We start from the raw sequence: 27,752 nt of genomic DNA on the forward strand, positions 1-27,752 counted from the left end.
ATAATACAGAATTTTTAAAAATTCAAAATGGAAAGTCATTTTAAAAGGAAAGATCAAAATGTTTTGTTCAGAAAAAGCTGAAATGTCTTTTTTGAACTATTTCCCCCCTTTCTCTGAAATTTCATGAAAAACAACATGATTTTGCAAAGCATTTTTATTTAAACTGAACTGTGTTTTTCCCAAGGAAAACTGTTCTGTTGAGGTTTTAGTAAAAATCATCAGTGCTGGAATACACCTCTACCTCGATATAACATTGTCCTTGGGAGCCAAAAAATCTTACCACTAAGTGAAACCGCATTATATTGAACTTGCTTTGATCCACCGGAGTGTGCAGCTCCGCCCCCCCAGAGCACTGCTTTACCGCGTTATAGCCGAATTCGTGTTATATCGGGTCGCGGTATATCGGAGTAGAGGTGTATTTGTCATCAACACATAGAGAGGTTTAGTATATCTTAAAAGCAAGTATAGATGATAAATAATGAGTTGTGCATTATGCCTACTTAGAGAGCAGTAGGAATTTAATTGTTATAATCTAAATATGGTGGAAAATAATACCCTGATCTCTGGAAAACCTGCTGCTACAATATAATTCTATTTTAACATTTTGGTTTTATCCTTCACTAGAGAACAATTAAGTTGTGTTCAAGATTTAAGCAGGCTTAGAATGAACAAATCAATCTTGTTCTTCTTTTTCCTTCCCAAGCTGTAGACACAAGTATTACTCAACTCGTATTTCTGAGGACTCGCGCAGTGAAATTTGAATCAACAGCAGCCTCTCTTATTTCCAATGGGCCTCAAGGTAGGAGTTAATAACGCTAGCGTTTACTACAATATGTTGCATCTCTAAGAAATAGGATTTTTTAAAAATGATTCATGCTACTAAATTGATTTTAAAAACTCCAGACGATTATGGTTTTTCCAGAAAAAGAGCATTAAACAATTCTTACCTTCTTTGGGACCATGACTAATTGCCGCCTTTGAGCCAACTCAGTTCCCACAACACCTTGCACTCTGGAAACCAACTTCCAGCCAAGAAGAAATGAACAGCTTTCCCTTCAGAGCACATCAGCAGCTCATTCCTTAAACCTGCATAATCTTTCTAAGGCTACCTCTACACTATGAGTGGGAGGTGTGATTCCCCTGCTTGCATACACATATTCACACTAGCTTGAGGAGAGTTAGTGCAAGCATAAATAGTAGTGTGGGTGGCCACAGAGCATGGGCAGTGGCAGCAAGGCTTAGCCACGCCAGGTATGTACCCAGGGGGTTCAGGAGGGCTTCTATTCAGCACAGCTAAACTGTGTTTCCACTGCTGCTGCCCCCACTACTGCAGCTACTTTACTATTTGCACTTGCACTAGTTCTCATCCAAGCTAGTGCAAATATGTGTATGCAAGCATGGGAATCGCACTCCCAGCATGTACTCTAGGTATAGCCTAAGATACAGCCTTTCCTATCCATCCATCCAGCTAAAACTCTCATCAAGGTTCTCATCATCTTGTCTCAATTAAAGCAACATCCTTCTCTCTGGCCTTGACAAGTGCAATCTTGCCCTGCTCAGATCCATTCAAAATGCTGCTTCAAAGGTAATTTCCTAGCACATCGCTGTGATCACGTCACTCCTCTTTGCTTTCCCCTGCTTCTCTATTGCATCAAACATAATCTGCTTGCATTCACTTCCAAGGCCCTTCACAGTCTGTCCCCACATTGCCTGTCACCTCTCATTTACTATTGAGATATCAGCTCCCACCTCTGATTGGCCCATGGGAGAACTTCGATTCCCACTTGCTGAATTTTCAAATAATCACCTTCGTGCTTTCCTCATGGTGCTCCTCACACTTAGGAGAAGTTCCCTGTAAACATCTGCAAAGCTACGTTCTCCAAAACCCTCCTTTGTCATGATGCCTACAAAAATGTTGACAACGATTAGGCCACTGATGTGCTGAGACCACAGCCTGTCATGTTGACCAATATTGTCTCATTGGTTCCTTGTACTCCTCTGTCTGTATCGGTCTCTTGTCCCTTGTCTTATTATAAGCTCTTTAGGGCAGGGACTGGGTATCTGTTCTGTGTTTGTACAGTTCTTAGCACAATGGGATCCTGGTACTTGACTTGGGCTCCTGAGTGCTACGATAATACACATAATTAATAACTAATTACTGTTGTGTTCTGCAGCACAACCTCTGGGACCTTAGCAGTGATCCCATAAGCTGCCAGTAGGCTGCCGCAGAATAGAATTTAGGGCTACTCTACGGCAGGATTCTCTAACCGTTTTTGTACCACTTGGATTGATGCTTCCTCTTGTTTTGCAATCACATTACATCCCTGTAGCAACTACAGCAATTGTTTACATGGAAAACTGATATGGGAAAGTACTTACACTGAATTGAAAGAAGCTAAAAATACATTATAGCTAGAAATGAGGAGGCAGAACCAGCACTGCGTGAATGGCTAGCTCACTGTAGATCAAGTGCCCTGTAGGGGAGAGACCTCGATATTGATAATAAAATTATTATGACTTTTTTCATTAGTCCTTACAAACTTGTTTGCATCTTTTCTGAACATTAAGATATAGCTACGCGCACGTTATAGCTAGGATGCTTGGAAATATAACAATACAGTATACTCCTGATTATCTGAATAGCATGGGGGACACACGGATTTTATCCACATAATTGGGAGTTGGGATAATTTAGAAGGCAGGACAGGGAGCCCTCTGCAGCGCCACTGTCATGGCCCTGCTCACCCACAATTCTAGATGCCTGTGCAGTAGCGATCAGTTGAACAAGGAGGGTTATGAAACAAAAGTTCAGCAGGAAAGAAGTAACCCTCTTTCTGTTAGCTTGCTGAAAAGTCTGTATTATTTCTGGGCCACCACCGGCAGCACTGTCCTGCCAAAGGATGTCTCTGCAGAAGATAGAAGATCCACCTTATAGTGCCCAATGAAGCTGTTAGGTGTAGACCAGGGTGTCTCACCTTTTTCTTTCTGAGGCTCCTCCAACATGCTATAAAAACTCCACAGCCCACCTGTGCCACAACAACTGTTTTTCTGCATATAAAAGCCAGGGTGGCATTAGGGGGAAGCAAGCAGGACAATTGCATGGGTCCCTACGAATCTAAGCTGCTCAGGCTTTGGCTTCAGACCTGGGTGCGGCGGTCAGGGCAGCGTGGGCTTTCTGCCCTGGGACCCAATGCGTCTAATGCCAGCTCTGTTTAGTGGACCCCCTGAAACCTGCTTGTGGACCCCCAGGGGGCCTTGGACCTCTGGTTGAGAACTGCTGGCATAGACCAAGTGGCTGCTTTGCAAATTTCCGAAGTGGGCGCACTTGCTCGTTCCACCCGTGAGGTTGCTAAGGATCTTGTGGAGTGTGCTTTGATCCATAGGTGCTGGTGCTGGGGGTGCTGCCGCACCCCCTGGCTTGAAGTAGTTTCCATCACATACAAGGTTTACAGTTTGGTTCAATGGCTCTCAGCACCCCCGCTATACAGATTGTTCCAGCACCCTGTCTTGATCCTTTCTGGGACAGGAGCCTCTGATGATTTGTAGGCTTCCACAATATGTAGTCTAATCCACCTAGTGATGGAGGACTTGGAAGCTCTGAGTCCCTGGCATTTTGGTGGAAGAACACAAATAGGGAACCTGATCTTTTCATGGATTCTGTACACTCAAGAGATTTTCAATGCTTTTTCTGACATCTAATCCGTGCCACTCCTTTTCAGTTGGATGTTGTGGTTTTGGACAGAACAAAGGCAGCACAACCTCTTGGGAAGTGTGGAATTTACCTTAGGAAGAAGGGATTTTGCTGTCCTGAGCACCACCCTGTCTTCATAGAACATGCAGTACAGCTCCTGAATGGGTAAGGCTGCCAGCTCCGACACTCACCTGGCGGATGTGACAGCTACTAAGAAACGAGTCTATGGATAAATAAAAGGCCAATACGGAAGTCAGAGGCTCAGAGGGACGATTTGTCATGTCAAAGGTCCCGTTTTAGGAAAAGTGGCCTGACTACTACTGTGGCTAATTGGACTGCTAGAAGGACTCTGGCTACCTGTGGATTGTCTGCCAGGGAGCCCAAGGATCCTGCAAATACCATGCTATTAATAGCAGACACCTGACATGCAATGGTCCTGGGCTGCAAGCCTCTCTCTATGCCGCCTTCGAGAAAGTTCAGAATGATTGGAATTTCTGGACTTCTGGGATTTGCATTGTACTCTTGACACCAGTTGTTGAATCTGGACCAGATAGAGGAGTATGCTTTTAGTATTGATATTCTCGTAGACAAAAACAGTATCTTAATGATTCTGGAGGACAGACTGAGACCTTCTAGAGCTTCCCTCTCAAAAACAGGCAGTTAGCTGAAGCTGTTTCAGGTCCGGATGAAGCAGAGGACCTTGTTGAGAGGATGCCCAGTTTCCATGGAAGCTGGAGTGAGGGCTCCAGTTTCAGCTGTCACAGCTAAGAGCCAAGGTCTCCTCTGCCAATGAGGAGTTATCAGTGTTACCATTGCCTATTCTTGTTTTAGTTTCTGGACCACTTTCCCCAGTAGTGGAAAGGGTGGAATTGTGTAAAGTAGGCCCTGTGGTCAACTATGCAATAAGACATATGTCCGCATGGATCTGTGGCCTGCCTCCTTTGTGAACTGTTCTGGCCTTTTTGCATTCTTATCATTCACAGGTTGGTTAAAGGGAGGCTGAATGCTGAGATTGAAAACCTCCTGATTTCAGGCACCATTCAGCATTATTGATCCTGTGCCTGCTGAGCCAGTTTGGATTTTGGTTCAAGTCCCCTTTGATGTGGCTCTCTGAGGAAAATGAGGAACCATTCCACCCTCCTCATTATTTCTGTTACGTCTGTGTGTAGTGCTGGACTCGTTTTCCCTTGGTTGTTTAAATACGTGACCACAGTCCTATTGTCTGATTGAAGCAGGACATGGTTCCTCCTTAGAGTGGGCTGGAACCTTCACAGAGCTAGCTTGGCAGCTTTAGGAGGTTTACGCTGTGAGCGTTTTCCTCCTGGCTCCAGGGTCCTGGGCTGTTTGAGTCTCCAAATGAGCTCCCTGCCCTCCAGGCTGGCGTCGGTTGTGAGGATTAAAGGATCTGGAAGCCAGATGGGACGTGCCTTGGTGGACATCGTTGTGGGCGGACCACCATTGTAAGGAGTTGAACACCTGTGTTGGAACCTGTACTTGATCTTTCATGTGTTCCAGGGAGTTGTCCCACACCGTTAGTATGAAGGATTGAAGACTTCTGATGTGTGATTGTACCTGTGGAGTGATCGCTGTGCTTGAGACCAGGAGTCCTAGCAGTTGGAAGCATAATGCTATGGTAGATCTCCTGCAGCTCTGGATAAAGAAAATAAATTCTCGGATTGATGGGTAGATCTTTGCTACCGAGGTGTCTATTTCTGGTTTATTCTGGTGGATGGAACCAGAGAAAAAACAGTTACCTACCTGTCAGTGTTCTTCGAGATGTGATGTAGACATGTATTTCATGTGGATGTGTGCATGCCCTGTGCACCAGAGCCAGAGAACTTTACCTAGCAGTACCCATGGGGCGGCACTCACATCCTGCAGCCATAGTCCCTCCCTGGCTGTATAAGGGTGCACCACCCGAAACCCCTCAGTTCCTTCACACTGAATGTCAGAAGTACAGATTCTGATGCAGAGGGGACAAAGGGTGGGGCACAGAATACATGTCTGTGTAACCCTTCTGCCTGTCTGAGTTGGCAGCAACAAGGGCCGGGTTCAGTATCTAGGGGTTCCGTTTCAATAACACAATGCAAAACTGGCTCGAGCCCCCACCCAGTGGCCTGGGACAATTACATACCACTCCACTGGGCACCTCTAAGAGGCAATACTTCCCCTCTCGCAAGCACGGAGTCTGAGTGTAGCAAAATCCCTTTAATAAAGGAGGGAAACAATGTGGCATTATGTTGGGGAAACATCACAAACAGGATTCATAACACAAACCATGAGCAAAAGACCCACCCCCAAGTAAGTTTGGCAGTGTCCTTTTCCCCTCAAGGTCTTAAGTCCAGCAACCCAAAAAATCACTCAAAAGTCTCTGTCCCTGGTCAGTGCAGCCCCAGAGTTCAAAAGTTTATCTGCAGAGTTTTACCTCTCAGCCTGGGTGGAAATGGGGAGGGGGGAGCGGCGCAGCGGTGCTAAGGGGCACCTTACATGCTCTGAGGCCGACTGCCCCGCCTCACTGTGGGTTTCTGCTGCAGCCTTCATAGAATCATAGAATATCAGGGTTGGAAGGGACCTCAGGAGGTCATCTAGTCCAACCCCCTGCTCAAAGCAGGACCAATTCCCAACTAAATCATCCCAGCCAGGGCTTTGTCAAACCTGACCTTAAAAACCTCTAAGGAAGGAGATTCCACCACCTCCCTAGGTAACCCATTCCAGTGCTTCACCACCCTCCTAGTGAAAAAGTTTTTCCTAATATCCAACCTAAACCTCCCCAACTGCAACTTGAGACCATTACTCCTTGTTCTGTCATCAGGTACCACTGAGAACAGTCTAGACCCATCCTCTTTGGAACCCCCTTTCAGGTAGTTGAAAGCAGCTATCAAATCCCCCCTCATTCTTCTCTTCTTCAGACTAAACAATCCCAGTTCCCTCAGCCTCTCCTCATAAGTCACATGCTCCAGCCCCCTAATCATTTTTGTTGCCCTCCGCTGGACTCTTTCCAATTTTTCCACATCCTTCTTGTAGTGTGGGGCCCAAAACTGGACACAGTACTCCAGATGAGGCCTCACCGATGTCGAATAGAGGGGAATGATCACATCCCTCGATCTGCTGGCAATGCCCCTACTTATACAGCCCAGAATGCCGTTAGCCTTCTTGGCAACAAGGGCACACTGTTGACTCATATCCAGCTTCTCGTCCACTGTAACCCCTAGGTCCTTTTCTGCAGAACTGCTTCCTAGCCATTCGGTCCCTAGTCTGTAACAGTGCATGGGATTCTTCCGTCCTAAGTGCAGGACTCTGCACGTGTCCTTGTTGAACCTCATCAGGTTTCTTTTGGCCCAATCCTCTAATTTGTCTAGGTCCCTCTGTATCCTGTCCCTACCCTCCAGCGTATCTACCACTCCTCCCAGTTTAGTGTCATCTGCAAACTTGCTGAGAGTGCAGTCCACGCCATCCTCCAGATCATTAATGAAGATATTGAACAAAACCGGCCCCAGGACCGACCCCTGGGGCACTCCACTTGAAACCGGCTGCCAACTAGACATGGAGCCGTTGATCACTACCCGTTGAGCCCGACGATCTAGCCAGCTTTCTAGCCACCTTATAGTCCATTCATCCAGCCCATACTTCTTTAACTTGCTGGCAAGAATACTGTGGGAGACTGTATCAAAAGCTTTGCTAAAGTCAAGGAATAACACATCCACTGCTTTTCCCTCATCCACAGACCCAGTTATCTCCTCATAGAAGGCAATTAGGTTAGTCAGGCATGACTTGCCCTTGGTGAATCCATGCTGACTGTTCCTGATCACTTTCCTTTCCTCTAAGTGTTTCATAATTGATTCCTTGAGGACCTGCTCCATGATTTTTCCAGGGACTGAGATGAGGCTGACTGGCCTGTAGTTCCCCGGATCCTCCTTCTTCCCTTTTTTAAAGATGGGCACTACATTAGCCTTTTTCCAGTCATCCGGGACCTCCCCCGATCACCATGAGTTTTCAAAGATAATGGCCAATGGCTCTGCAATCACATCCGCCAACTCCTTTAGCACCCTCGGATGCAGCATCTGGCCCCATGGACTTGTGCTCGTCCAGTTTTTCTAAATAGTCCCGAACCACTTCTTTCTCCACAGAGGGCTGGTCACCTTCTCCCCATACTGTGCTGCCCAGTGCAGCAGTCTGGGAGCTGACTTTGTTCGTGAAGACAGAGGCAAAAAAAGCATTGAGTACATTAGCTTTTTCCACATCCTCTGTTACTAGGTTGCCTCCCTCATTCAGTAAGGGGCCCACACTTTCCTTGACTTTCTTCTTGTTGCTAACATACCTGAAGAAACCCTTCTTGTTACTCTTAACATCTCTTGCTAGCTGCAACTCCAAGTGTGATTTGGCCTTCCTGATTTCACTCCTGCATGCCTGAACAATATTTTTATACTCCTCCCTGGTCATTTGTCCAATCTTCCACTTCTTGTAAGCTTCTTTTTTGCGTTTAAGGTCAGCAAGGATTTCACTGTTAAGCCAAGCTGGTCGCCTGCCATATTTACTGTTTTTTCCACACATTGGGATGTTTTTTTCCTGCAACCTCAATAAGGATTCTTTAAAATACAGCCAGCTCTCGTGGACTCCTTTGCCCCTCATGTTATTCTCCCAGGGGATCCTGCCCATCAGTTCCCTGAGGGAGTCAAAGTCTGTTTTTCTGAAGTCCAGGGTCCGTATTCTGCTGCTCTCCTTTCTTCCTTGTATCAGGATCCTGAACTCGACCATCTCATGGTCACTGCCTCCCACGTTTCCATCCACTTTTGCTTCCCCTACTAATTCTTCCCTGTTTGTGAGCAGCAGGTCTAGAAGAGCTCTGCCCCTAGTTGGTTCCTCCAGCACTTGCACCAGGAAATTGTCCCCTACACTTTCCAAAAACTTCCTGGATTGTCTGTGCACCGCTGTATTGCTCTCCCAGCAGATATCAGGGTGATTAAAGTTTCCCATGAGAACCAGGGCCTGCGATCTAGTAACTTCTGCTAGTTGCCGGAAGAAAGCCTCGTCCACCTCATCCCCCTGGTCTGGTGGTCTATAGCAGACTCCCACCACAACATCACCCTTGTTGCTCACACGTCTAAACTTAATCCAGAGAGACTCAGGTTTTTCTGCAGTTTCATACCGGAGCTCTGAGCAGTCATACTCCTCTCTTACATACAATGCAACTCCCCCACCTTTTCTGCCCTGCCTGTCCTTCCTGAACAGTTTATATCCATCCATGACAGTACTCCAGTCATATGAGTTATCCCACCAAATCTCTGTTATTCCAATGACATCATAGTTCCTTGACTGTGTCAGGACTTCCAGTTCTCCCTGCTTGTTTCCCAGGCTTCTTGCATTTGTGTATAGGCACTTTTGATAACTCGCTGATTGTCCCGCTTTCTCAGTCTGAGACAGGAGTCCTCCCCTCTTGCACTCTCCTGCTTGTGCTTCCTCCCAGTATCCCATTTCTCCACTTACCTCAGGGCTTTGGTCTCCTTCCCCCGGTGAACCTAGTTTAAAGTTCGTCACAAGCTGCTCCGCTGTACCAGCCATCCCACGAGCCACTCCAGCCATCCTGCAAACTGCTCTACTCCACCAGCCACCCTACAAACATGCTCTGCTCCGCCAGCCGCTCAGCAATTTAGCTTCAGGGCCCCCCCAGCAATTTTAGCTCTTTAGTGATTTCAGCTTGTAGTAGGGGAGCCCCAGTACTGGTGCACTATTGGCCCAAAGTGAATTCAGCTCAGCAGTCTGTAACTAGACTCCTAATGGAATCAAAACTAGCTCTGATATTCCACAGTGAAGAGAGGAGGTGGTACAATTGGTGTTTCCAGCCCACAAAGGGGGCCCATACCATCAGCTGCCCTGCCCTGCCCTCTCTCAATTCACTGGGTTTTGGAACCCATGTCCCTTGTCTAGCGAGTGCGACTTAGTTGATGGCGAGTCCCTCTGTCATAAAACCGTTCCACTGTCCTTGATTCACATAATCAGGGTAACAACACTTTATTCTTCCTGCCCCAATAACAGAGAAACTGGGGATCCCACAGCAGCCAAAGTGACCATTTGGGCTGCTGTGGGCTCATGCTAGGCGGGGTGGGTGTGCCTATGCAAACAAGATAAGCCCCTGAAGTTCTTTTCCACAACTCGCCACAATTCACCACCAGATGTCAGGGTAGAGCTCATCCTGATTCTGCTTACATCTGCATGACATTTTGAAGAACAATAATGACAGGTAGGTAACTTTTTTCTTCTTTGAGTAGATGGAGCCTTGTATTCCCTGTGGGTGACTCGCAAGCAGTACTCGCAGGAGGTGGGCTCGTAGTCTATTTAAAAGACTGCAGGATTGCCTTCTCAAAGTTTGCAGCTGATCTGGATGCCACCATAATGGCATAGTGGTTTGCAAAAGTTATGCACAGAGGACCAAGTGGCCACCCTACAAATATCATTTAGAAATGTGGATGTTGCCTGAACTCTCTTAGAATGAGCTCATATCTGTAGAGGAGGTGTAGCCTGGGCTACTTTAAATGCTATCATGATACAGGAAATTATCTACCTGGACATTGTGTGTGAAGACACTGCTTGGTCCTTCATTTGGGTTGCCTGTGAACAAAGAGATCAGGTGAGGAACGGAAAGATTCAATTCTATCCAGCTAAAAAGCTAAATATCTCCTGACATCCAAAGTGTGAAGATGCTGCTCCTCTGGGGTTGAATGTGGCATAGGGAAAAACACTGATAGATATATAACTGGGTTCAAGTGAAAGTGGGAAATCACCTCAGATAAAAAATTAGGGTGTGGCTGCACAGTTATTTTGTCTTTGGAAAACTGCATGTAAGGAGGATCTGCCATCAATGCCTGCAACTCTCATACTCTCCTTGCTACAAGGAAGGCAGTTTTCTGACATGGAAGGGGGAAAGAAGAAATTGTCAGAGGCTTGAACAGAGGTCCCGTAAGACATGCTAAAACAGTATTAAGATCTGCAAAGGAACCAACTCTTTAACCATCAGGTGGAGATGAGTGACTTCTTTCAAGAACCTCACTGCCATGGAGTTCAAAAACACTGACTTCCCACAGGTGGATGAAATGCTGAAATCTCTGCCAGATGGACTCTCAGTGAACTAAGTGCAAGATCAGAAGACTGAGGGCAAGTCTACACTACTGTGCTACATTCGCACAGCTGCACCAATGCAGCTGCGCTGCTGTAGCATGTCTGGTGAAGACGCACTATGCCGACTGGAGAGCGTCTCCCGCCAACATAGCATGGTGTGGACACCGCTTTAAGTTGATGTAACTTACATCACTCGGGGGTGTAGTTGGAGTGCACTGATTATTTCCTACTAGGTGAGATTTGGACTGGGAGATTCTTGAGGAGTTTGCTGGTGAGGGAGATTGACTGGTGTGGCAGGGAGCTAACAGCCTAATTTCTAGCAAAGCTTACTCTTGCTGAGGCAGAAAGTTGTAAACAGAGACTCTGGGTGTCCCGCGCAGCCTGTTACACCCTTGCAGCCCCACAGTCCAGGGACCAACAGTGGTTCATGGACCCAAGTTTGTGAACCTCTGCATCCAGCAGTCAAATTCCTACATTTTTGTATTCCTGTCAAAGTAGACTTCTGTTTCATTGCTATTAATAAACATTTTCACTGTTTGCTTTTTTCCAGGTTCTGTCAACTTCTGGAGTCTGTTCAGTGGAATCCCCCTTACAGCAAGCTTCATACCTGTAAGTTTGAGCGATGAATTCCAGAGGGCTAAGCTGTGTAGGACTGAGTGAAGCACGCTTCTTACAGTTCAAAGATACACTCTGTATGGGGGAGGAGGGGAAACATTATTGCTTTGCTTTGTTTAATTATGGTAAGTACACATCTGCTCGTTTAGATTTATTATGAGCATTCATATGTTGTAGTTTATTTCCATTATAATCAATATAGTATTATCATGCTGCATGAATTATTAGCTAACAACACAGCCTACATTAATGTCTGTCTCAGTCTAGAGTGAAATCCCACATCAGCAGTATTGCTGTCACTGCGGACGATTCCTTTATTTATGCAGCTGACGATGTTGGATATGTGTATGTCTACAGCATCAAGGACTATGCCCTTCAGGACCCAGAGCGAGAACCACCAAAATGTGTGTCTTGTGGATTGGGTTTTTTTATATTAAATATTTTTGTATTTGTATTTTTATATGTAAGTATAAAACATATTTTGGAACATATGAGATCTGGGGGAAAAGGGTTTAAAAAACAAAGTCCTTCTCATGATCTGTGTCTACTTCTACTTCTGTTTCATTGTAATATTTTAATCCCCTTTTTCCAGATCATGTATGCTCCAAAATGTTTATGCCTTAGCTTGTTCTTAGCATAGCTGAGTATGGTGACCATAGTTCCCATATAACTTCCTTAACAAAATTAATACACTGTGGACCAAATGCAGGCAAATCTCAATATTCAGTGGGTAGGAAGGACTGAGTAAAACCTGGATGAGGACTTCAGGATTTCATCTGGTGCAATGGTTCTCAACCTATTTACTATTACGGGCCACATATGCTTAGCTCTCTATCTGTTATGTGGGCTGCATCCACACAATATATATACTACCTGTACAGCCCTGAGGATGTCACATGGGTTCCAGCTGTGTACTGATTGGGCTGCAAGCATCTTGTGGGTTGAGAACCACTGATCTGGTGACATTTATAACTGTGTATCTTAGTGGAAGCTACCTAGTAAAAGAAAACAGAGCAGTTTCAAAATACATCCAGGGTAAAGTTTTAACAACTTTGTTGCATTTAAAAACAAAAATTGCTTTAAAACCATGAATACTTTTTAATGTCCTTGCTTCTTAGGTAGTGGTTGGTTTACACCTGACACAGTGCAGCGTTCTTGTGTAGTAACATATTTGCGTATTAATCTGAATTATATGTATAATGCATATTTATTCTCTATATTGCCATAGATGTGAATCATTGGAGAGCTCATGTAAATATAGTTGTATCGTAAGTACTGTCTCATGTGTCTTTAACAGAATATTTTTTTATGTATAAATACACAAACCTGCACATGTGTTGCTTGATATAAATATAATTAGGTTTTATGTCTATTGTGATAACACCTAAGAGCCTCAGTCATGAGTCAGAATCCCTGGCCCATCTTCCACTATTATACGATGATCATGTGCAGTAAATACTTTTCAAATTACATAAACTCATTTATGGTTCACTTCGGTGTCATTCAGCACTATCATACTGTACTATATCAGATATTGCTTTGAGCTGTAATCCCTTGAAACAATTAATACTGTAGCAGTATTCACATTAAACTTTAGCATTGGCAGAAATGACCCATGTAGACAATTTGTAACACAAGAAATTTCTAATGACAAAATGTAAGTGACATGGTGTCATAAGTCTTTAGTTATATATGGTGCTTAAGTAGATTTGTTCTGATTATCACTTTCATTTTGATAGAGTAGAGGTGGTTGATGAAGAAAAAGTCCTGCTTTCCTCTTCTATTGATTGTACCGTTCGTCTGTGGAGTCTGGATGGAGAGTACATTGGTAAGGCTTATATCTACAAAAACAGCATGGCTAGGATAGGCAACTTTAAAAAGGAGTGGCATACAACAAAAATATCTACTCAAGTAGCCCCCTATGGACATTCATAAACTCCCATGCTGCTGTATCCATAGGCTAATAAATTATCTTAGCCAGAGGATTCTCAGCTCACAGTGGAGTATTTCATGTTAGGACTTATAAGTTTTCTTGTATAAGCAGGCCCTGTTTCAGTTCTACATGGGCTACGTTTGGCTCATGAGGCAAGATTTGCCCACCCCTGAAATAGGTGCTCTATTTTTTAATCCCAGTGAAAGCCAGCAGCGGCATTAAAATAGTGTATGATGAAACTACTTTCCAATACAGAGCTTTCTAAGGAGGCAGAGTATGGCCAAACCATATTTAGAAGTGGCTGTCTTTCAGTTCAAAGCACTAAAGCTTAGATTTTAAGGTATTTACATGCCTAAAGATGCAGATAGGCTCCTAGTGGGGGATCTTGCAATCAATAGGAGTTAGGTGCATAGGCACTTTGAAAATTCCATTACATGCTAGCTGCATATTTAGACACTTAATTAAAATACTTTAAAAAATCTATCCCTAAGTGCCTGATCCAACACACCCACGCAAGCAAACATATATTTTGGATCAGACCCTAATGAAATAAAATCTTCTGACAAACTACTTTGCAATTAAAGACTTTTCTGTTTAGTTTATTTCATCCACAAGTTTTTAAACCACAACTGCTCTTCCAAGACAAAATTTCTTTTCAAAGGTCTTCCAAGCAGCAGAACTTTGTATACTTTAAAAAGTAAAATTTTTAAAGAGTTGCTCTTTGTCTTAGTTGCGACTTCCCTTGATTTTAGGAGGAGGCTTGGGGCTGTGTACCCTTTGAAACTTTACAATGCCTGCTTGTTTATATTTTCTTTCTAGGGACTTTTGGGCAGGCAGAACCATGGGAAATTTTCACACCTGCCTCCTGGAAACATCCCAGGGTTCCCTATGAAATCTTGATAGACCCACAAAGCATGCCAATTCACCCCATGCTAGAAGGAGAGCCACCTGTCTTACAACTCATAAACACAGAGCCACGTAATGTAACTCTGGAAAACTCCTTATCTAAGGTTTGTGTATAGACAGCAAAGTGGGGTGTATTTCATGTGGGCTAGCTGTTTTGCATGCCTTGCTGTTATCTAGTAAAGTGCACATGTAGGAAAATGATGTAATAGATTTATTTAAGGCATTTGTAAGGCAAATGGATTGAAACTGTCTAGCTATAGGTTTCAAAATGTAAACAGGGATTCATTAAGTAGGTGTATTTCAAGTGGGGGCCTACAGGCATCAGTTCTGGGCCCTACCCTGTTCAATGTTTTTTAATCAATGACCTGAAAGAAAACAAAATCATTACTGGGGAAGTTTTGGGTTGTGGTAAATAACAAAGAACTAGTCATTGCTTCAGTGTTTTCTGGATTGTTTGGTAAGCTGGGTACTAGCAAACGTGTTTCAGTAGGGCCGAACAAAGTCATACATCTAGGCCTGAAGAATGCAGGTGCCATGCTCACAGGACAGGGGACTCTATCCTAGGAAATAGTGACTCTGAAAAGACTTGAGCCATGGTGGACAATCAGCTTAACGTGAAATCCCAGTGCAACACTACGGCCAAAAGAGAATATAGAGTAGGAGGAGAGAGATTATATTACCTTTGTATCTGGCACTGGTGCAACCACTACTGTGTCCAGTTCTTGTGTCCACAATTGAGAAGGATGTTGATAAATCATAGAAGTTTTAGAGAAGAACCAAGAGAATAATTAAAGGATTGAAAAATACACTTTACACGAGATTGAAGGAACTCAATCCGTTTAGCTTAAGAAAAGGTTAGGAGTGACTTGACCATAGTTTCAGTATCTACATGGGGAACAGATATTGAATAATGGCCTCTTCCATCTAGCAGAGAAAGGTATAACAAGATCCAATAGCTGGAAGCTAAAGCTAGACAAATTCAGACTAGAAATAAGACATAAATGTTTAATAGTGAGGTTAATCAACCCCTGAAACAACTTAAAGGTTGTGGTACATTCTCCAGCACTAGAATCTTTTAACTCAAGATTGGATGTTTTCCAAAAAGATATGTTCTGATTCAAACAGAAATTAATTCAGGGAAGTCCTATGACCTTGTTATGCAGGTCAGACTAAATGACCATGATAGTCCTTTTTGGCCTTATATCTGTGAATAGACAACTTACAGCCCAGTTTTCATTTCTTACCTTTAAACCATAGTGTCTAGGACTTTTCTCCTGAAAATCCTAGCACAGTTGCACACAGTTGTGTTGCAGTGCAGCTGAAGACTACATGTGAGCATAGTTAAGATTAGACTAGGCACAGGCCCCTGCATTGAACATATGCAAGTATCTGGCCCCTGGCATACCTGTACCTTTACTTGCAAGTACCCATCTTATTGGGAAAAAAGGTGTGGGAACAAAATGGGTTTGTTCCTTCTGAGTTCTCAGTATCCGTTTCACAATATAGGGATTGCTCTAGTTTCACTGTCTTTTCTCTTTTTAAATAGCGATCAGTGTGTAGTGGTTCAAGTCAGTGTTCTCTTGAAAAGAATTCCCCATAAATCTTCCATTCCAATTATCTGTCTGGCTCCTCATTAGTCTTTTTCCATATATAAGATAGAACAAGCTGTGATTTGAATCTCAACAAGACTAAAGATCAGGCAGACTGGCATAGTGGGCTATAGGAATTAGTTTCTTTTAAAATAAAATCCATTAAGAGGAAGAAGTCCTCCTGGTAGTCTAGCAATCAAGGCTTGCCTCCATTTTCCTTCTCAAACCAGAATGCTGTATCAGCCAGAAAAAAGTGAAATAAGCAGGTAAAAGTAGTTTATAAGAGTTCAGTCCACATACATGAAGCTAAAATTGATAGTATTCCATCCTAAATAGTAAGCAAATACTGAGTAAAGAGTGCATGCAGCCTGCTAAATGCATATTCTTACTAATACAATCTGCACACGCTTGAAGAATTGTCACAATAAGGGTTCATGCAAATTGAGGCCTTACATAAGATTGTAACCTGAGAACCTTCCAAATAAATGTAACAATTAACATACATGTATGACATTGACTACATTTCATTCATCCCTCATCCCAGTTTTAAAGCAACTGTTTTCTTCCAAAAAATTTTTAAATGGTTTACTCAGACTTGTAAAGGTGCCCCAGAAGTGACAGGATTAGATAGAAGGACCATCATGGCAGTAATATGAAGGAATGTAGTGGTAGTTTAAATACTTCCTGCAATGCTGAGTGTTCTCTTGGTGCGTTTTTAGCATGAAGTGAGCTATAACCCCAAACTTCCCCAAGTCACCCATCCTGACCTGGATATCAAAGAGGAAATCAACCAGCGGTCTTATGCACAAGCTTTGGGTAAAAGGTAAAATGAAAACAAGGCCACCAGGTAAATTAATTTTTCCTCACTTTCAAAACAAATTAATAATTCATGCTTTCAATTTTCTTTCCCTAGATTGAAGCAGGAGCATTACAAGAAGATAAAGAAACCACTTGCTCCTGGGGGACAGAGTACATATCACATAATCAACAGCTATGAAGTTGTCATTGAAAAGCCTGATTTGTCTGTTCTTGGCACAGACTACTTTTATGAAGAATCATTAGGGGAAGATTAGAGCAATAATTCTGTAGGTAAACTGAGCACATGACCATCTGTCTCTTCAGTGGTAGCAAAGCGGTTTGTTATTTTTGTTCCTGGTCTAATTTTTCCTCTGTTGTTTTGACAGAAATACACTTAAAATATGCAGATGTTTCTTAATCACTTCTAGACAGTTTATCCTTCTAAGCTTCCTACTATAGTGGCTCATCAGTTAATTCTATAGAGCTGGACTTATGTGGCATTTAAACAAGAATTATATAAGCACAAAGTGAAACCAGAACATGACTGTTAAATAAACAATTCCCTATTAACTAGAGCCTGGTGATATAATAGCACTGTGGAGGCATAGTACATCTGCACACTTAAGGCCTCAGCAATCTTGTTTTAGGTCTAGTGAGACTTATTCAACATGCTCTCTGGCTTTGGGGGTCTAAGCTATGGTTGGTGTATTGCATATACTCCTGGGGGACTTCTGCACCAAAAAAATTAAAAATGTCATGCACAATATTTTAAAATTCTGCAAAATTCTGCACATTTTATTTGTCAAAATAACACAATATAATCATACCAGTTTCAATTATTTTTGGTCATTTATTTCAAAATACCTGTCAGCAAGTATGTCTGCAACGGTACAGACAACAAAAAAGATTCAGGAAATGTTTCTTGACAAATATTTCGTAAGTTAGGCATATTAATACAGAACTGAGTAATAATTCATTTAAACTACACTACTGAACCATATTTCCCACACCCCTCAGAAGCAGTGCAAAGGCTATTGGAGTCAGGGGTAATGGAGGATCTGAGGGAGACGGAAGTAAATTGCTGGGAAGGAGCCTAGGTGTGAACTTCGAGGGTTGTTGGGTATGGGTGGGAAAAGTATGGACCAGGTTTTTTTGGGGGCAGGGAGGGATTGTTAGGGAGCTTCCCCCATGCAGACCCTGGCTGATGCCTAGCTTCTTCCATTCAGTCAGGCACATCTGCCCCTGTCCCTGCACCCTCATGTGTCCCTCCCCTCCACCCCCCCTCAGACACCCACTCCCCCATCCGGCCTTGCACCGCCTCCCCCTATGTGGCTCTGTGCCCCCACTCAGCTGCCCCCTGTCCGTGCCCCCACTCAGCCACCCTCTGTCCTCCCTCCCCCATCACCATGTGGCCCTGTGCCTCCACTCCCATTCAGCCCCTGCCCTGGTCCATCCTCCCCAATTAACCCTTATGAGCCCCCATCTGAACCCCCCCAAACCCTATACTGTCTCCCCATAGCCCCCAGTCTCCTGGCCTGACAGGCACTGCAAAGAAGGCAGGCTCTTTCTCTTCCCTAGCTGGCTGGGAGGGGCTGCTGTGTTCTACTGCCACAGTGCCCAAAACTGCAGCAACATTCCAGCTGAAGCTTCCCCCCCCCCCAAAAATTAAAAATATGCATGGCTCATTAATTATCTGCACATGCTATAGTGCAGAATTCCCCCAGGAGTAGCATATGCACCTGAAATGGAGCAGATCAGTACTGGGAAAGTAAGCAGTGATCAGAAGAGCCTGCCCTGTCAAACAGTGCTCTGATACTACAGCTACTTATGGTAGGTCAGGATGGGCCAAGGCATGAGGGAGCTGAGCAGCTGGGTAAAAGCTGCAGGCAGGAGTATGCCCCCATCAGAGCTAGTGGAGGAGGCAGGAATGGGGTTGGAGGAGAAACACAAACAGGACCAGCAAAAGGGTGTAATTGGCTTCCTTAGTGCTGACTAATCAGGTATGGCCTGCACAAGTAAATCAACTCTGTTCAGAGTAGTGCCAAGCTTACCCTTTTGTTTGTAGTACTTAAGTTGTTCCTTGTAGCAGCAAGCAAGCCTCTCCCAACTGCATGCTACTGTCTTGTAGATCTTATTGGGCTGTCCATTTAACAGGAAGGCTTCACCACCACATTGTGTCCTCCACATCAATTGTTTCTTTGCAAGAAACTTGACCAGAAATTCCTGAGGGGAAGAATCTTAACCTTTCACTGGCTTTTCAAGCTGGCCCTCCACCAAAGCTGCTTGCTTAGCATGGGAGAAAAGAGTTACCTTTTCCGTAACTGGTATTCTTTGAGATGTGTTGCTCATGTCCATTCCACAGTAGGTGTGCGCGCTCGCCCCGTGCACTGGAAGTTTTTCCCTTAGCAGTACCTGTAGAGGAGCGCCCCAGCAACCCCTGGAGTAGCACCAGCATAGCACAGTATGAGGGGTGCTGTGCGCTCCCCCGACCCCCAGTTCCTTCTTACTGGAAAACTCCAACAGTGGGGAAGGAGGGCAGGATGTGGAATGGACATGAGCAACACATCTCAACGAATACCAGTTACGGAAAAGGTAACTGTCTTTTTTTTCTTCGAGTGATTGCTCATGTGCATTCCACAGGAGGGGATTCCCAAGCTATACCTGTTGGAGGTGGGTAGGAGTTCACAGACAGACACTCAGGGACAGAGCCCTGCCCTGCCTGGGTTTCTCCAAAACAGCATAAGCAACTAGTGTATGGGTCACTTATGGGCATAGGCTGTTTACAAGTGCTGCACGACTTAAAGCCTGGGGCACGGATCCAGGCACGGTTATTAGAGGCTTTTTTTTTTTTTTTTTTTTTTTTTTTTTTAACTTTTAAAACTACAGGTACTAACTAACTATCTACAGCACTAAACAACAGTCCAAATAGGGAAGGCTACAGCAAAGAGCTGGAGCAGTGCTTTCTTGCCGCCCGTGACGATGCTTCGGAACTGGGGGTGGAGGAGGGCGCAGCGCCTCTTGTACCACGCCATGGTGGTGTCGCTAGGGGCACTCCCCTACAGGTACTGCTAAGGGAAAAACTTCTGGCACCAGTGCACGTAGTGAGCATACACACCTACTGTGGAATGCACATGAGCAATCACTCAAAGAAGAACATTTCATTTACCATGTTTGTTTAAAATCAACTCCTTTCTGATAAAGGCCAAGAAAGACTTCTGACTGATTTTTAGTATCTCAACTGCAAATCTTCGTCTCTTTAGACCCGCTTTTGAAAGTTTTATGCCCAGCCTTTGCTATTTTAAGTTTCCAGGCAGTCATGCTGCTCCCAGGTGCATGCTGATTTGTGCAGTTATTCAGAGTAACAAGCTGTTTCTGCTTGGGTAGGCGGAGTATCACAACTCCAATTTTTTCACACTCAATGGGAGGGCGGGGGGGGGGGGGGGGGGGGGAGGGGGAAGTTCTGTAAGCTTTTGCTCACACAACACAGCTATTTGGCTTTATTTTCTTTACCATTTGTGACAAAAGACAGTAGTCACACTGAAAACAGTACTGAACATAATCAACCCAGCATTTTAGAAAATACCAGTTAGATGAACTTTATTATTAAAGCTCAAAAGGTTTCACAACAAGACGAACAGGATCAGCATCTCCTTCATTTTGCTTTCTCCACATGAAAATGTACCGTTCAACAAGATGAAATCTACTACTTAACATGCTACTTAACACCTTTCACCATCTTACTAGTCAGCTAGGGTACAGGACAGTGATAAAGAGTGAAGCTTAGGACAGGAGGTTTATTTTGTTCATTGTAAATTGAACAGCCACTGGCTTTATACAGATATGCCAAATCAGGGGTCAAATGAAAGAAAAACTACCTTGGCATCTATAAGTGCCTATGACTATTTCAGTTACAATCCTGGTGAAGGAGCAGTAAGTATCATAGCAAAACTGATTTCATCCTTACTGAAGCTAACGGTTAAATACTGCACAAAAGCTTAGTATGAATTCACAATTCCACAGGAATCTGAAAGTTACCAAGTCAATTTTCCCTTTTACGGTAGTCATGATCAGCTTTTTACTCCCCCGCCCCACCATCATACAACACATTCCAGACAACCTTATGAAAAAAATATATAAATAGTTCCCAGAACTATATGTTACCCCTGCACAATCACATACTAAAGCAACAATATTTTCTTTCATGAGATCAAATTGCTCAATACAATGCAGAGGTCTAGTCCAAGTCCATGCTCGTGGTGTTTTTATCGTTCGGATGACAATCACCATTTTGTTGAGGGATTTCAGCATTATTTTTATCTTCTTCAATACCTTCATTTGAATGAAGACTGGGTCCATTCAATGGATTTTCCTCTTTAGGAGAGTCAACATTTGGTTTTGGTTGCATCACTATAGGCTCACACACATTGTGTAATTCCTAAGATAAAGAGAGGCACTCAGAATACAATTCATGCTACCTGATGAGCTAGCACCGCTGTTCAGACACTGTTTGATTCCCAGTACCTTTGCTTCCTGAGCACAAAGAGGCTGGATATATGCTACCCCTAACGTATCTAGTTTACTTCTTAAACAGGTTATATTAAGGTTCTTTATACAACACTTGGGCACAAATTTAATCTCTCAGAAATGTTGCATTGCTTTAATATTTCCTTACACACCTTGTTATATTTGTATTTACATACTATTGGAAAAGCAGACACTGAATTTTTAACTCTACTGAAAGATGTTTGTAGTGTAAGTTTATCTGCCTAACCCAGATATAGTAAAAACATTCACCACAGAATTTTTACACAGTAGATTGTAGCTTCATCCCTCCCTTGCTACTCAGATTATTAATTATCCTTTAGAGCTGCCAACCAGTTAGAACATACATGGATTTCTAAATAATTGCCTAGCTATATCACTAGTCAGTGATTAGAATTAGTTTCAGCACTAACCTTTAGCTTTGCTTTGATTTCACTTGCACGTACAACTGGATCCTGATCAGGGCTCATTTTAGCCTGGGCATTCATAACATTACTCATCCATTCCATCATTTCCTTGATACATTTCTCTACTTCTATCATTTCCGATTCATCAATGTGAATGTATTTCTCATCCTGCATGGAGTTGAATATTTTGAGTTTGTCAATAAGAACCCATTCAATGATATCAGATTATCCAGACAGACCATCCAAGTTGTGTTCTCTCACTATCTAAATATTTGTTACATTACTGCTTACTTTGGAAAGAAAACAAGTTCACCACAACAAGAAGCACCATGAAACAGCGAGGCAGAATCAAACCCATTTCTGTCTTTGAGAAACAAGCTCACAGAGAGGAAGGTGGGCTTCACAATGATTTACTAGGGATAACATACCTAGAATTGGCTAAGTTCATACTTTCATGTTAATAGGGCAAATCCTGCCACCCTTGAGAAACCATGCATTAGGTTCTGTAGGGTATAATCCAACCTTCTTAGGGCTCCAGTCAGTGCTGTAGGTGGGGGCAATAGAGGGAGAAAAGGTATCCAACTGCACAGTCTGGTATTTTGGCTGGCCTTAGAAGGGAGAATTTGGATTTATAAAAATGAAAGCTTGAGTCAACCAGCAGAAGTTACCTTTCATAGCTGGATGAGTTAATTGAATCAGATACCCAGCTGCTTTGATATTTCTGGACCACGTGATATTAATTAGGGCTGTCATGCAACAAAAAAATTAATCACAATTAATCAAATTGTTAAACAATAATAGAATACTATTTATTTAAATATTTTGGATGTTTTCCACATTTTCAAATATATTGATTTCAATTACAACACAGAATACACAGTGTACAGTGCTCATTTTTTATTTCAAGTATTTGCACTGTAAAACAAAAACAAAAAAGTATTTTTCAACTCCCCCATTACAAGTACTGCAGTGCAATCTTTATCATGAAAGTTGAACTTCAAAGGTAGAATTATGTACAAAAAAAAAAAAAAAAATACGTTCAAAAATAAAACCAGTGTAAAATTTTAGAGCCTGCAATTCCACTCAGTCCTACTTCTTGTTTAGCCAGTTGCTCAGACAAGTTTGTTTACATTTGCAGGAGATAATGCTGCCCGCTTCTTGTTTACGTCACCTGAAAGTGAGAACAGGTGTTTGCATGGCACTGTTGTAGCTGGCGTTGCAACGTATTTACATGACAGATGTGCTAAAAGATTCATATGTCCCTTCATGCTTCAACCACCATTCCAGAGGCCATGTGTCCATGCTGATGACGGGTCTGCTCGATAACAAGCCAAAGCAGTGTGGACCGACGCATGCTCATTTTCCTTTGAGTCAGATGCCACCAGCAGAAGCTTGATTTTCTTTTTTGGTGGTTTGAGTTCTATAGTTTCCGCATCAGAAAGTGTTGCTCTTTTAAGACATCTGAAAGCGTGCTCCACACCTCATCCCTCTTCAGATTCTTAAACCTTGGGTCAAGTGCTGTAGCTATCCTTAGAAATCTCACATTGGTACCTTCTTTGTGTTTTGTGAAATCTGCAGTGAAACTGTTCTTAAAATGAACATGTGCTTGGTCATCATCCAAGACTGCCATAACATGAAATATATGGCAGAATGCGGGTAAAACAGAGCAGGGGACATTGAACTCCTTGGGGGAGAATTGTGTCACAAATTTAATTAACACTTTTTTTTTTTTTAAAAACGAGTGTCATCAGCATGGAAGCATGTCCTCTGGAATGGTGGCTGAAGCATGAGGGAGCATACAAATGTTTAGCATATCTGGCATGTAAATATCTCGCAATGCCAGTTACAGAAGTGCCATGCAAATGCCCGTTCTCACTTTCAGGTGACATTGTAAATAAGAGGGCAGCATTATCTCCTGTATAATGTAAACAAACTTGTTTATCTTAGCGATTGGCTGAACAAGAAAGAAGTGGGATTGAGTGGACTTGTAAAAACTTCAGAGCCTACAATATTTTGTTTTTGAGTGCAGTTATATAACAAAAAATAAATAAATCTCCATTTGCAAGGTGCACTTTCACGACAAAGATTGCACTACAGTACTTGTAATGAGGTGAATTGAAATACTATTTCTTTTATCATTTTTACAGTGCAAATATTCGTAATAAAAAATACTTTGATTTCAATTACAACACAGAATACAATATATATGAAAATGTAGAAAAACATCCAAAATATTTAAATAAATTTCATTTAGTATTCTATTGTTTAAGAGTACGATTAATCGCGATTCTTTTTTTAGTTAATAGTGTGAGTTAATTGCAATTAATTGACAGCCCTAATATTAATGCAAGTTTGCACTTTAAAAAAACAAAAATTGTTTTCTAGCCCTTCTGGCCATGAAGAAACCCACTCTGAATGGGGCCCCTGATGCAGTCCTGTCAGACTGGCTAAACCAGCTTTGAATGTTGTGAATTACCCCCATTCACATAAACAGTGTATTGGCTCCAAAACCCAATGACACCAAGGACCAACCAGATTTCCAAAGGGCAGGTGTGCTATTGTGACTAATCTTATGTCAATGGTCAAATAACAGGCACAAATAGAACATACATAAGTTACTTACACATCCCTACTCATCTTGAGTATCTGTACAAAAGCCTATCACTGGCATCTGAGCCACTTCTCCTCCAATAAAGTTGGAAAAGCACAAAACTTGGCTCAAAAAGTTCAGTTATTAAGACTGATAGCCCTCATTCTTTGTGCAAATGCCCTTTTTGACCATAGATACTGAGCAATTCAGGTTCAGACTCATTGTCTGTGGGAGATTTGTTGTGGACAGACTATGTTCTTAATTGCGTAGGTCCAGCATACAGGCTACCAATAAGTGAACAGCCCACTTGAGAAGGAGTTTGACACCACTGTCATCTGGTGCAAGTCTGAATGAAATAGCACAGACAAAAGTCAGTCCCCTCCTACTCCCAACCCATTTCCTGTGAGGCTACTTACCTTGTCCCTGTATTCTCCTGCTATTTTGGCATAGTGTTGAAGCTTGTGTCCCAGTTCTTCCAACACCCGTGGTCGCTCCTCAGCTTCTTGGTATCGCATTTCAATCGGAGTACCTAGTTTCTATAGAAAGTAATATTTTCTATGCATTTCATAATTCAAACCTACATTTACAAACAAGTCATTCCTGCAGTATTTTGAAAGTTACATTATACAAGAGTGCAAATGGACATACCTTTAATTCATCCAATTTATCTATGTACACCTGTTTAGCTTGGTCCTCTCCATCCTCATACAACCAATCTTCTATCTCTGTTAGGAATGCAGAGAATCTTTGAAGATCCTACGATAAAATTTGGATGCAGTTTAGAATGCCAATCAGGCCAAAATACTTAGTAAGTAAAGGAAAAAGCAGTACAACTGCACCATGGTCTGTTACAAAGAAGGCTATTTACATTTTTCATAGTCAAGCCCTAAGGCTGTTTTATGCCAGGGGCCGAGAAAACAAGATACAAAGATAACTTAAAACCACACTTGTATAACAGCACTTGTTTCTGCACTGAGAACAGCTTGGTTTGAACAAAGAACCCAGCCCAGAAATCTGTCTTACACTGCATGCTTTCCTGTGTGACCACGGAAAGGCACTACCAAAATTCATTTTTGCCTGCCTCATATTGAGGGGACACAGCTATGCAGGGTCTCCTAGCTAGGAACGGCATTTACTACTGCAATTTCTAGAAGTCTGTGCAAGTCAAGCTAAGCTGCACGGACGAACGCAGATGAAGGCAAAGCTAACAGAAGTCTGTTCATTCCCTAATACAGTTTTACCAACTAAAATAAAAGCTGGATAGCCTTCAGGAAAAAAAAAACAAAAAAAAACAACTTGCACTGAACAAGATAATATGGGTACTTTGTCTTTTTTGGATATATTTTAAAAAGAGTCACAAAGGTCTGTTTTGATAACATCTATGCGTTTGGGCAACTCTCTGCTGATATTCAGCAAGATAGGCTGGACCAAATGCTGTTCTTTAGAAAATACAAGGGCAATTTTAGTAGACATTGTACATCACACTGCCTTTTGATTTTAATAGATCAAAATGTGGCAGGTGTTTGCACATCTCCTCCTTTTTCAAATACACCTCTACCTCGATACAACGCTGTCCTCGGGAGCCAAAATATCTTACTGCGTTATAGGTGAAACCACGTTATACTGAACTTGCTTTGATCCACCGGAGTGCGCAGCCCCCCCCCCGGAGCACTGCTTTACCACGTTATATCCGAATTCGTGTTATATCGGGTCACGTTATATTGAGGGAGCGGTGTATTTAACCTACATCTAGATCCAAGCATGGCTGTGTTGAGTAGAATGTTTACTTCTAAAAAAGTTTAATTGATCAGTTATCTGTGGGAGGATCAATTGGCTAGTGATGTGTTTTAGAGGTGAAACTGCTGGAGATTCTCTTTGAAGAGGAGTTTAACACTGTTGCTTCCTCCCCTTTCATCTCCTTTCTTTTCTCTTTCTGCTTCACCTCCCCATCATCAGATACCTCCACTTATTCACTCTCTGCTCTCATCCCTTCCACTTGTCCTCAGTGCCTTCCACTCCAGGTCTCAGCCTATTCTTCCTTGCAGTCTTCCATGGTTATTTAACTAGTTTACGACTAATCAAATTCAGACTGATCTATTACTTCAGTTTTTAAACACTTACTACAGTAGAACCTCAGAGTTACGAACACGAATTAAAAACTGACCAGTCAACCACACATCTCATTTGGAACCGGAAGTACGCTATCAGGGAGAAGCAGAGACAAAAAGAAAAGCAAATACAGTACAGAATTGTGTTAAACGTAAGCTACTAAAAAATAAAGTTTAAACTAATATTTGACAAGGTAAGGAAACTTTCTGTGCTTGTTTCATTTAAATTAAGATGGTTAAAAGCAGCATTTTTCTTCTGCATAGTAAAGTTTCAAAACTTTATTAAGTCGATGTTCAGCTGTAAACTTTTGAAAGAACCACCATAACATTTAGTTCAGAGTTACAAACAACCTCCATTCCCACAGTGTTCGTAACTCTGTGGTTCTACTGAAACTGCAATCATTTTTGGACAAAGTTAATTTTGAAAAGGATATGTACATTTTTGCAAAACTAATTCAACTCCAGAAGATAAGCAATTGAACAATAGCTGCCTAACTAAGATTTTCAGATATTTACAGTACAGGTATGAGGGCAGAATTTCACCACAAATAAGTAGGACAGATGTTTGATGCTAATGTTTCAGGAAAACTACTGACTTTAATAGCATACCTCTTCACAAACAAACTTTTCATATGGTCCTGATAACTTATCCCTGAACTCATACACATATTCTTCCACAGCATTTTTTGCATCATTTCTTTCCTTCTCCAGCTTGTCTTGCATGATCATCTTGCCCTGTTTGATCATAGAAAAAAAAGCAAGTACTTTATTAAAACAAATTTAAACTTAAAAGCAGCCTTACAAAAGACTAATAGTCTTTAAAGGCCTTAATTCATATTGTTGCTGAAACTGTGCAAGTAACAGTGGGTGAACTAAAAAATGGAGATTCTCCTGAAGGTTCAGATGGTTTTTAAACAATATGTGATCTCATTACATAGATCACTGCTGTAATGCTATAATTCAAAGTGACATTACAATGTTGCTAACATTTGCAGTCAGGAGCTTAAATGAGGCATTGTATTAACTCATTATGAATGTATTAGTGGCAGGAGTCTATTTTCTGTTTTTTTTAATGTAAAGTCTGAAGTTGCTCGAAAATAGTCACTGAATAATAGTAAGCAAGAATCAGTCTCCCTCACCAAGACTACTGAACTCACCTCTGTTTTGATATACATGTTGAGAAGTTCTTTCCCTAACTGCCAGACCAGATTAGCTTCAATGGGCAGCTCTACATTCTTCACCTTTATCTTGGGTTTTTTAGCTTCTGGAGGTTGATCACTTTTCTTCTCATTTGTCTAGATTGGAAAGAAAAAAAAAAAAAAAAGTTATATCCATGACTTAGTAGGAGCACTAAAAGGCGGTTTTTCACTGTGATGCTAAAATCCCTCAGCAGAACATGGACCAGTATGTATTTTCTCACTGTTCCTTCAGAATCTCACAAATATATCCTTACAAAGGAT

The 27,752-nt window shown here is 42.4% G+C and overlaps 2 protein-coding genes across 2 annotated transcripts in view; one reads left to right on the forward strand and one right to left on the reverse strand.

The window, feature by feature from the left end:
- The window catches only part of LOC112117836 (WD repeat-containing protein 49-like), a 30,736-nt gene extending 13,347 nt beyond the window's left edge, over positions 1–17,389 (forward strand). The window contains exons 10-17 of the mRNA XM_026653609.2: positions 704–799; positions 11,355–11,413; positions 11,682–11,823; positions 12,648–12,687; positions 13,159–13,247; positions 14,172–14,362; positions 16,567–16,670; positions 16,761–17,389. Coding sequence (XP_026509394.1) covers positions 704–799; positions 11,355–11,413; positions 11,682–11,823; positions 12,648–12,687; positions 13,159–13,247; positions 14,172–14,362; positions 16,567–16,670; positions 16,761–16,920 — 881 coding nt within the window. The 3' untranslated portion in view covers positions 16,921–17,389. The remainder of the gene's footprint in view (positions 1–703; positions 800–11,354; positions 11,414–11,681; positions 11,824–12,647; positions 12,688–13,158; positions 13,248–14,171; positions 14,363–16,566; positions 16,671–16,760) is intronic.
- Positions 17,390–20,650: 3,261 nt separating this feature from the next.
- The window catches only part of LOC113406825 (heat shock protein 105 kDa-like), a 29,201-nt gene continuing 22,099 nt past the window's right edge, over positions 20,651–27,752 (reverse strand). Inside the window, exons 13-18 of the mRNA XM_026653593.2 lie at positions 27,450–27,587; positions 26,902–27,027; positions 24,833–24,940; positions 24,601–24,720; positions 21,601–21,762; positions 20,651–21,080 (exon numbers count right to left, since the gene is read on the reverse strand). Coding sequence (XP_026509378.1) covers positions 20,880–21,080; positions 21,601–21,762; positions 24,601–24,720; positions 24,833–24,940; positions 26,902–27,027; positions 27,450–27,587 — 855 coding nt within the window. The 3' untranslated portion in view covers positions 20,651–20,879. The remainder of the gene's footprint in view (positions 21,081–21,600; positions 21,763–24,600; positions 24,721–24,832; positions 24,941–26,901; positions 27,028–27,449; positions 27,588–27,752) is intronic.

This window comes from Terrapene carolina, unplaced genomic scaffold, assembly GCF_002925995.2.
Source record: "Terrapene carolina triunguis isolate 2854851 unplaced genomic scaffold, T_m_triunguis-2.0 Scaffold141, whole genome shotgun sequence".
In the NCBI taxonomy this organism is placed as follows: domain Eukaryota; kingdom Metazoa; phylum Chordata; order Testudines; family Emydidae; genus Terrapene; species Terrapene triunguis.